General features: G+C 41.8%; 1 protein-coding gene across 1 annotated transcript; it reads right to left on the minus strand.

The window, feature by feature from the left end:
- Positions 1 to 5,994: 5,994 nt before the first annotated feature.
- LOC121682358 (UDP-glucuronosyltransferase 2A1-like) lies at positions 5,995 to 10,067 on the minus strand. The gene is made up of 2 exons (XM_042062469.1): positions 9,918 to 10,067; positions 5,995 to 9,051 (listed from the first exon to the last, which is right to left on the minus strand). The coding sequence occupies exons 1-2, from the start codon at positions 9,948 to 9,950 to the stop codon at positions 7,444 to 7,446; spliced, it is 1,641 nt and encodes a 546-aa protein (XP_041918403.1). The 5' UTR covers positions 9,951 to 10,067; the 3' UTR covers positions 5,995 to 7,443.
- Between the last annotated feature and the right edge of the window lie 1,115 nt (positions 10,068 to 11,182).

The following is an 11,182-nucleotide window of genomic DNA, read 5'->3' on the forward strand; positions in this document are numbered from 1 at the left end:
TGGGTTCACCCAGCCTAGTCCATAGGCACCCGATATTGTTTAATTTTCAGATTGAGATATACACGCTCTGGCTATTCTAAATGCAAAAATGCATTAGGGAGTTATGACAAAACTGTAACTAACAAACTAGATCCTAATAGAAAGCTGTTAGCTTCCCTAAGCTACAGGTAGGATTATAAGGTAGGCCTATTTACAACATAAATTGTCAATAGGCTATGCTGGCGACACAAATAAAATCTCCTTTGGAAACCAATGGCTTACGACTTACAGTATCAAGCGGACTTAAACTGCCATATCGTGGCGAAAAGTTGTAATAACATTCACGCAGTTCCATGAGTCAAGGAAAGCGCGACTGAAGTAGCCACTTCTAAATGGGACCCACTACACAGTAGCTTAAGGTGTGTTGCTAAAGCAGCCATAATGAAATGAAGGTGTCATTGTTTGGATACTTCACACACACGTGCTTTTTAATTTCACAGACTACAACTACCAAGCTGGAATCAAAGCACATCGATTCCCCTCTCACACCCTGCACGCACTTAAAACAAAATAAACAGGCGTCTCAGTCTCACGCATGTATAGGCAAAACTGTATCAGACCGGTGTAACGTTGGTAAATCTTCCATTGCACAGAATGATTTTGTAGCACGTGCAATAAATGACAGTCGAAAGATACAAACAGTGCTGCTATCAATTTGCTTGGTATAACAGCATTTATAGTTTTCTACAAATGCAATCAATCAAATGGGCCTCCATCACTCAACCAACGCTAACGGTAACATTACCTAGGTCCTTATTGATATTACAAGATTAACGTACCTGCAGTAAAAACCAAGCATGTCCGATAAACATCCTCACTTCATCCTCACTTACACTTCATGTGAACATCGTCCTGTCCTTATTAGATGTTCGCTGCGGTAAATTACAGTCCTTGTAGGAAATGTCCATTATTTTTTCAACACACTTTTAACTTTCAAAAAAATTACATCTCACTGCAACGATGCGCCATCTAGTGGACAAACGACTACTTATCGCCAATACTGAAAATGCAGCCATGATGATGATGATGAATATTTTGGCTTTCTTTTGATCCTATTGAATTTGTAATTATGTATCGGCCGTTCTAATACCGATAGTATGCAGGTGCCTGTGTGTGTGCATGTTTATATGTGTGCACCGCCATTTACAGGCCAATGAGTGTACAGTCACTAAATGTACACATAACCTAATTTTTTTAGCCCCCCCCATGGATGAAATTCTACGAAACTTGGCATACCCCCAGACCCCCAGAGAATGCCAGGTCAATCATACACATAAAATTTGGTGCAGTTCTGAACATCTTAACTGAAGATAGGGGCGATTAAAGCAGAATAATATTGCATTTTCATTTTTGACTGGGGCGGGGGGGGGGGAGGGGGGCAAATCACAAATGAGTGATTATGAGCCAGGTTGATGTGGGCCCTTGAGACCAACATACCATAAAAGATTCACAGAGAACTGTGTCTGCCCTACCCTCCTTTCGGGGGGTCCAGTCCAGCGGGGGGGCTGCAGATGAAAACGAAAAATGACAGTTCCATGCTATCCATGTGGGGGTACATGCCCACCAAGTTTTGTGTACCCCGGTCTTTCAGTGTCCCGGGAATCCTTGTTGGTGTACGTCACTAAATGTACACATAAATTATTTTATTGTAAGGCCCCCCATGAACGAAAGTACACAAAACTTGGCATGCATTCAGAGGGTGTCATAATGATCCTACACTTTTAATTTCGTGCAGTTTTGACCTTGTCAGCCAGAGATATTGAGATGAAAACACCTAATTTTTTGCTTTTTAATTTTTAACTAGGTGGCGCTATACATTAAATAAGTGGTAATGGGATGGGTTGACATGCCCCCTTAAGACCAACATACAAAAAAAAGGTGGACCTCCTAGGCCCTACGGTTCTCGAGATATTCACAGAAAACTGTCTCCGGCCACCTACAGGCCAGTTGGTGTATAGTAACATAAATTAATTTATTGTGTGGCCCCCCATGAACGGAATTCCACAAAACTTGGCGTGCATACAGAGGGTGTCATAATGATCCTACACTTCCAATTTCGTGCAGTTTTGACTATGTTAGGTCACAGATACCTTCAATTACACCACCTCATTTTTACTTTTTTGTGTTTAACTAGGTGGCGCTATACATGAAATGAGTGGTTATGGAATGGGTTGACATGGCCCCTTGAGATCAACATACAAAAAAAAAATGGTCCTCCTAAACCCTACGGTTTTCGAGATATTCACAGAAAACTGTGTCTGCCCTACCCTCCTTTCGGGGGGTCCAATTCAGCGGGGGGGCTACAGATCAAAACGAAAAACGATGGTTCCATGCTATCCATGTGGGGTTACATGTCCACCAAGTTTCGTGTACCCCGGTCTTTCAGTGTCCCGGGAATCATTGACGGAAATTTGGGCATGCGAAAAAGAAAAAAAAAAAAAAAAAAGAAAAAGAAAAAAAAAAAAAAAAAAAAAAAAAAAAAAAAAAAAAAAATCTGACTAAACCTATATGACCGCCGCGCTATATGACCGCCGCTTCGCTGCGCGGCGGTCATAATAACATGCGCACACACACAACCCTTATAGGCAAAGGCAAATCTCTTAAAGGGACAGCATCCCTTTTGGGAGGAGCAGGGATTTTGTACAAGCACATTTGGCTGAACTCTGCCTCAACTGCCTACAAATCCCATATTGCAAGGACAAGTATTTAGTTATTAAATTGGACAGAGTGGAAAAATACAGATCAGACGTAGAGAGAAAGCTGTTCAGAGAAGCATGAAACACGAACAAACATAGACCTATGCTGGCCGGGGGGTGGGTAGTATTATACCAAAATCTGCACTACATACTTAAACTAAGTATATGAAGTAGGCAAGTAGGCGGTTTGAGACACAGCCAGAGAGATGTCCTACAGACTCTGCAACACAACCATAAAGAGATGTGGAGTACGAGATTAGTGTTTTGGCACCAATGGCTCAGAAGCAGTGAATCTGTACAGGTCTGAGGATTGACCGATGTCTAACCCTTACCAGGAAGAGAATTGTGATATGCAAAATAACTTACATCATTTAACATTCAGCAGCAAACAAGCAAATAAGCTTGTGGTGCATCTAATTCTGAATAGTATTTTATGTAAATGCACTGGGTGCTGCTTACGTGCTGTGAGCTGATGTAAAACCACTACTACTTTTTATTAGTGCAATTACAGCAGGCATATCAAACAGAGTAAAGTTGAACAGATCCCAAATGCATTCAAAATCACTTCCAACAATAAGAGTCCAGGCTTCATCTGATGCTCCACCCACAACCATAGTAATAGGCACACACACACACACACAGGAGGAACCATGCTGGATTCAGGTGTTCATTGGTACCCTCATTCTAGGATATGTATTTTTAACCAATAGTGAGATCAAAGCGTTCAGATCATTTACGCATCAAACAAACAATGAATTTGATGAGACAGATTTCTTAACCACTTGTAACTCCTGAGTTAATCATGAATTATAGTATTAGGAAGTGGTTTATAAAATATCTATCCTCACCCTAACTAATCATTAGTGCATGTGTAACAACTGTTAAAAGGTTGATTGGTCATGAATTAGAGTCAGTTCTTCACCTGAACACAGCTTGATGGCAGCGTGTAATAGCTGTGTGTTTATATAGCCGTGTCCTCATTACTTGGCATATGCCCATCGGCCTGGCTGAGTGGCACCCAGTCTCACCTGTCGTTGGCATGTGGCCATCACCGTAGCGGTGGTATGGCCCGTCTTACCTGCCGGTCTTGGTGAGGACGATGTGGGCGCTGGCGCAGCATTTGAAGGAGGACTCTACGGCGCCGATGGCAACGGCCTCGGTGGGGTCGCGGGTCAGGTACAGTAGGTGTTCTGGCGCAGCTCCTCAAAGATGGGGTGAAAGGGTTACACTCAGGACTCAGTCACACCACCTCACACACTTACAGAGAGACAGAGCTGGAGACTGTGGCTCAAGGCTGATGGCAAATGTTTAACCAGGCTATTCTTGGGATAAAAAAAACTGATGTCCATTAACGACACCAAACCAAAATGCTCTCGAATTTTCTTTGGATGGCCCCTCTCATCTTTAACCCATATATGTGGAGTCCATAATTTCCAAAAAGAAGTTTGATTGGTCTAATCACAGGACAGTTTTACACTTTGCCTCAGTCCATCTTAAATAAGATCTGGCCCAGATAGGGTGGCATTTCTGGATCACATCTAAATATGGTTTCTTCTTTGCATGGTAGAGTTTTAACCAGCATTTGTGGAAGGAGCATCAATCTGTGTTCATAGACAATGGTTAGCAGATGTTTTCCTGAGCCCGTGCAATTTTTTTTTTTTTTTACAGAAACAGGTCAGTTTTATTGCAGTGCCATCTGAATTTTAATAATATTATCCAACATCTCCAAATTTTACTTTACCGACCAGTAGGCATGGCTGAAGTGCCCTTGAGCAAGGCACCTAACCCCTCTGCTCCCCGAGCGCAGTTGTAATCTGAAATAACCTTGGTTGTTGATCGGCCATTTTGGTAAATACCCTACCTATAGCACAGGGAATTTAACACCTTTTCTGTGTATGTCTGATCATTTATTCGCATTTGACTGCCTGTCACTTGAACTTTTACACCAACTTTTTCTGGTTATCGTACATTGCATGTGGAGTAAGAATTATTTTTACTCTTAGATCTCTGCACTTTGTAAGTCAGTTTGGATTAAAGCAACAGCTGAATGTCATACAGTAATGCCATCACATTTCAGGATGAGTAGGGTGATTGATTTCAACACTAAATATCACAAACGTTCATGGGAGTGTTTACATCGTGTACAATATCACAGGTACTTTTTAGTTTTGTGGCTTCTTATGAATGCAGATAAATGTATGTACTGTATGTCCTGTATACAGTGACATATAGCGATTACTGATGCATTTGTGCTGATGTCATATTTTAATTCTAGCTTCAGTCGACCTCCTGCTGACAGATCTTACTGTTGTAAATGTCCAAGGAAGTGTGTACATCCACTTCAATGTATCAAGTAAGGTCAAATTCATACACAAAAAGAAATTAAGATTTTTAAATGCAGCTACACTATAGCCTAGAAATCTAGACGCACCCTAGCGGCGGCGAATTAATTTGCTCAGCCTGTACGTCTAGTATCAAACCATAGGGATTTCTATTGGCTGACGCCGTGGACGTCATCCAATCACAGTGCTCTATTTTGTTAGAGAGTCTTAAGGCGGGCTTAACAGGATAACGACAGTCCTGCGACGTGTACAAGGAAGGTGGCTATGGCGAACGAAGAGCGGCTGTTTGAATCGGCGTTGGCGTCAACTTTGGAGGAGTTGGACTTGTGCTTTTCTTTGAAAGTTGAGCAACACAATGCACTTAAGTCATTCCTTTCGAAGAAGGATGTATTTGCCGTTTTGCCGGATACGGATATGGTCGTAGCGCTGGCCTATTTCATGCCTAGGCAGTTTGAAAGACAATTCTCTGCCCGCCCCTTGGATTAAGCGAGGTGAATGGTTCGATTCCAGACTATACATTTTAATGATATAGGATGGCCCGCCAGGCTAGCAACACTATACATTCAAATGTATACATCTGAATGTTTTAGTATTTCATCCAACTGGCTCAGTGAGCTTCAGACCTCTCTACCAGACAAGAGCAGCTTGCTCCAGAGTAGACAATCATATTTGTATAAGGGTTGATTGTCGTATTGTCATTTCAGGGGGTTCACTTGTTAAATATACAGAGAAATTACATTACAGATTTATAGTCTTTGTGCAATACACTGTATCAGAAAGTGCAATATGAAGATGTAGGATTGATTTGTCCTGCAACAGAACTGTATGTGCAATATGCTATCTACTTTTCATGTTAGTTAAAATTCATGCATGTGATGTGCTAGTTGATATACTTGAATTAATCAGACAAGACAAGAAATGTTTATGCTCTTTATTCTCGGGATTGTATGTGTTACAATAATAGGTTATAGGCTGTGATTAATTATTGCCTGTTAACACCACCAATCAGGATCCCCTGAATAGTATATGTATGGGTGTTTTTCACCATTTGTTCATGTCTGATGAAGGGCTAAAAACAGCACCCAAGTGGATGTGCGTGCTTTATTGTTATTTTCACATACAGTATGTAACATGGCAGATAATGATCCAAAACATAGTTGTATGTCACAAACACAACTTACATAAAGTCTAAGCACACTAACATAGGAGAGCGTAAAAACACCATCCATAAATTCACTGCTCTTATCTCCAATTTGCAGAGATTAGGCTACTCTAGAACTTGGACCAAACAAATACATGGACCAAACCAAAGGGGAATTGGAACAGTCCAAGTGATAGGAGCCTTTTAACACTGTGTGTGTGGGGAGGAGGGTCCAGTTTATAACTGTGAATAGGGCCAATCCCAATCTCTCGCCTTACGCACTCATACACTTTGATGCGCGTTCCTGCAAACTTCGTGAGAGCTTAGGGCTGTCCCACTGCGAAATTGTGAAGTGGCACCCTTTCTGAGCACTTTACCGAAGTCGGCATAGTTTAACACTTTACTCAAGGGAATTACCTACAATTCATAGTGTTGTGATGTGAAACACAGGGTTACAAAAAGGGAGGCTGGAAGCTTTGAAAAAACTGGTAAACAACTGCCATAAAATGTTAATGGAAACGTGCTTGCAACACGTTTTTGTGTTGCCAATTTGATATGAATGATGAGGTTGCAGGTGCTGTCCCTTTTCTGTTATTAGTGTTTTGAACCTTTACACCCTTGCAAACTTGATCACTTACAAATGATGTCAGATAGGTGTGTGAGGGCTCAGGGTTCAGGGCTTAGGGGAGAGATTGAGATTCAGCATGATTCAGCATGTGTTTTACAGCTTATGTGTGAGAGAATGTATCACTCATTTAATGCCACCATCTACAGGTGGATAGGTGAGAAGATCAAATCCAAGGCGGTGTTTATAGTTTTTTTTTTTTTTATTGCAATAAATATGTCAAGGTCATCTGGTTACACACTCAACTCACTTCTCACAATCAAGGTGCAAGTTAGCAGTCAGGTGGCAGTCACCATAAAGTAATCCCAAATTCCTTCTTTCCAAATATTTTCACAGTATGATAATCATCTCAGAGATATGCTGGCAATCATTTCAATCAAATGGCAATCAAATCCACAATCTGGCTTTCACTCGGAAGCCGAATTTCTTAAAACCACTACACCATCGCTGCCCCGTTAAGATGATGGAGCTACGCACCATGTTGTTGTTGTTGTTGTTGTGGTATAATAACAACACAGCACAAATATAAGCATTTGTTTCATGAACACAAACTGTGCAAAAATGCTAATTAGTAGATTTACAGCATTATTATATTAAGCATTACTCACTTTTGACTTTCTTTTTGAATAAAACTGAACAGCATTTTTTGATTGCCAGGAACATAATCAATAGTAGGAGCAGCAGAGCCATGAGCAGAGTCATTATGACGTCTATAGAATGATACGCGATCCAAGACATCCTGAAGGACTGAGTGCGCAGGTGAGGGGCGCCTCCGTGCCTCATGATGAACTCGATCCAGAAAATGGCACGGTCCAGAGGCTTCGTGGGCTGGTCATGGTGGATCCTGGAGAGCCTCTGCATGTTCTCCCTGTAGGATGGCTCATAGAGCACTTTCTCTAGTGCGTCCTTAAACACTGCTCTGTCCAGTGTGGCAATGTCCAGTACCTTAGCAGTTCCTCTCACCACCATCTTGGACAGATTATCTGGCTGATCAAACATCAGAGGCAGGCCAACTATTGGGACACCATGGGAGATTGCTTCTTGGACACCATTGGTGCCCCCATGGGCTACAAACACTCTAGTCTTTGGGTGTCCCAGCAGGTCATTTTGGGGCAGCCAGTCCACTAGTAAGGTGTTGTTGCCAAGAGTCGAGGGCTTGGCCCCTTTATATCTCCAGATGACCTTTTGGGGAAGCTGAGCAAAAGCTGCAGCAATCTCTTCAGTGATGTCACTAGGGATCTCGGCAACCAGAGTTCCAAGGGACATGATGATGACCCCATGTTCCCCTGAGCTATTGACAAACTCTTCCAGGTGAACAGGAAGTGGTCTAGCTGGCTTGCATTGGAAACCACCAATATAGACCACATTGGGCATGGTTGGGCGTGGAAACTCAAAAGTGAAGTCGTATCGTACAAGCCATAAATCTGCATTCTGGAGCAATGACATAAAGTTTACATCCGGTCCAAAGAAACGATTGCAGAAATCTGAGTAATCAGCAGCAATCTGTTTCTGGTACAGCTTACTCATCATGAACACAGTCCAGTTCCATACTCTTTGGGAGAATGACATGCGGTCAGAAAACCCAGTGCTAAGTACAGGGACATAAGATGGAGGAGAAGGGGCAATGAGAGTGTGAGGGTCTCCAAAAAGAGACGCCCTGACATTGAACACCAGTGGGAGCTTTAGACGGTAGGCTACGAACATCCCACTAGCTATCACAGGGTCACTCAGAACTAAGTCGTACTTGGCTTCTTGGAGTGACTGCATCAGGGCCTCATCAGCAAACATTGCAGACACCATTGCGCATTCATCCCTATGTATGTTTGAAAATGCTTCAATTAGCTCTCTTGACTGTTCCGTGTTCCAGTTAGGCTTGCCTTCTATGCGTATATTCAGCATTTTCTTTATGAAGGAGTCGGTGTTCCCCTCGACACTGTCACTGGAGGAGATAGTGTCACTGGAAGGGATAGTGATGGCCTTGTAATGGGGAGACTCCTCTTTAATGGACCAGTTATTTGAGTCTCGCACTACAGTAATGCTATGACCTCGGGAGTGCAGCTCCTCAATGATGATATTCATGTTCACCCAGTGGCTGGCACCTACTGGGAACACCAGCACTTTACCTCCTCTGGCCCCAGAAAGGCAGACAGACAGCACTGAGAGAGCCAACAGCACAGGGCCGAGCATCCTGATCCAGGACTTAGGACACTACAGGGACAAGAAGAGTTCAGAGAAACCATCATTTTCTGTCAGCAGGCCATAAAGATGGGATTGTACCTCTAACTCTTAAAAGAGAATTCCGGCGATCCTTCACATAGATCTCTGTTTCTCGAGGTCACCGAGTAATGCATACCTGCCAATACTCCCGTTTTTTTATTTCTCCTGGGAAACTCCCAGAACTTGCATGACCATCTTTTAAAATCAAGGATCCATTCATTTTTTCTGTTAGTCTGACATTTCCCGGGTTGCCAAATTGGGTATGATATACACCATCCACATACACAATGACTTACTTTCAATTTAAACCCTTTTGTCATAAAACCTGGCAACCCAAAACCCAAATAAGGAAGCGGGTGCACACTGCGCAGCCACTGAGTCTTGTAAGCAAGCGGTATAGTTGAAAAGCCTAGTTTGTCAAATCGTTAGAAGAAATGTTGTGATTAACACATCACAATATAACTATTATTGAGTGAGTGTTGTTGCTATACAATAAGCAAATTGTGTCCTCGGAACATAATCTTTGGAGCAGCTTTGGAGTTTTGGAGGAAGGCTGCAGGCAGCAGGTGGATACATAATTGGCATGCATATCTATTTCGGTAAGGTAAAAGCGACGACCGAAATGCACCCCCAATCAGGTGTAAACAAGGTTGTAATGCAAATACATGTATATGTTCTGTCCCAGTAATAATCAGTCTTCCACTTGATATTTCTATATCTATATTGATATTTCTGATGCTTTACTGTTGCAAGGTAATGTATATAGCCACTAAGTGTGCCGTGCTGAGTAAATGGACAGTCTCAGAAATACACAGCTATAAGGAAAATGACAAAGCAAACACCTGATGTAAACATACCTGCTCAGAAGGTTGAGGGAGAGCAGAATGCATTGTAGTAGCTGTGAGCCTTTTGAGCTCTCGTAATCAGGGTAAACATGTCCAAAGATCAAGTCCAGCTGCAGTTGAAGTACAAACACATTAGGGCCCTATCGTGCACCCGGCGCAAGGTGGAGCAAAGTGTGACACAAGGCTTACTCTTATCTTACACTCAATAAAGTGAGGAATATTTCACTATACGCTTCACTTTTATTGCCGTTTTTCTCAGTCGCTTTGGTGCTTTTCTCAGATCAGAATGAAAATTCTCATAGTTTCTCATAACCTCCACAACATTTAGTCATTTGTGCACATCATAGTAGCAATTTCTCCTTCCTCTGAACAAATTGCAAATGCTTTTAAACATGCATCAGTTGCTTTGTCATGTCAGTCAAAATGAACTATACTTATGGATGCTGAATCCCAATAAAACTAATAGTCTTTACATACAAAATCGGTGAACTAGTTATCAAATTATGTCACAATGCTGTAGAATTGCAAAGAGCATATACGTACAGTAAAACTGTGAAACGTACATATTCAGTGTCTTGTACTCACTTACTCCCCTAACTACAGCAATTTGTAACTTTACTGTAGTTTTCAAATGGCTGTACAAGTCCTGTATAGTGCTGTCTTGATCATGTTCAGGTAGTGTCACCGAGTTCTGACCTTTTTTTGCATGGAAAAACACTGAGAGAATAAACTGCCATAATGAAAACATGACAAAGCCATTTGACTATCTTGTTCATAAACGATGGTGTGAAGACTTCTCATTTTGATGACACTGGCAGTTTCATTGACATAAATATTTGCTTTTGAGGAATGGACTATTCATTTTGAGCAAGTGACGTGCTTTTGCAGGTTATCCACTTGGTTTTGCAGTTTGCACTAATTGTTTTGAGAAATGCACTACTACTGCACTACTAAATGCACTACTACTGCTGTGCAAATGTTAATAGTGATGTGAGAAAAGCACCAAAGCGACTGAGAAAAACTGTAACAACATAAGGTTTGGTCTAGCGCATGATCAAATCAAAAAACTAAAAATCGCTATCTTACACCTTTTAAAAATCATTACGCCATTAACCAAGAAAAACCTTGTCTACAGCGAAAGGCGCATAAAGCACAGCTGAAGACGCACTGTCATGAGATGTAAGCAAAAACTCCTCTGCAGGATAAATATCCTTAGGATTTTTATTCAGTCATTCAAACATTATTGGGGTCAGTGTTTCTTTTTTCAGGCTATGTTT

This window comes from Alosa sapidissima, chromosome 14 (assembly GCF_018492685.1).
Source record: "Alosa sapidissima isolate fAloSap1 chromosome 14, fAloSap1.pri, whole genome shotgun sequence".
NCBI lineage: Eukaryota > Metazoa > Chordata > Actinopteri > Clupeiformes > Clupeidae > Alosa > Alosa sapidissima.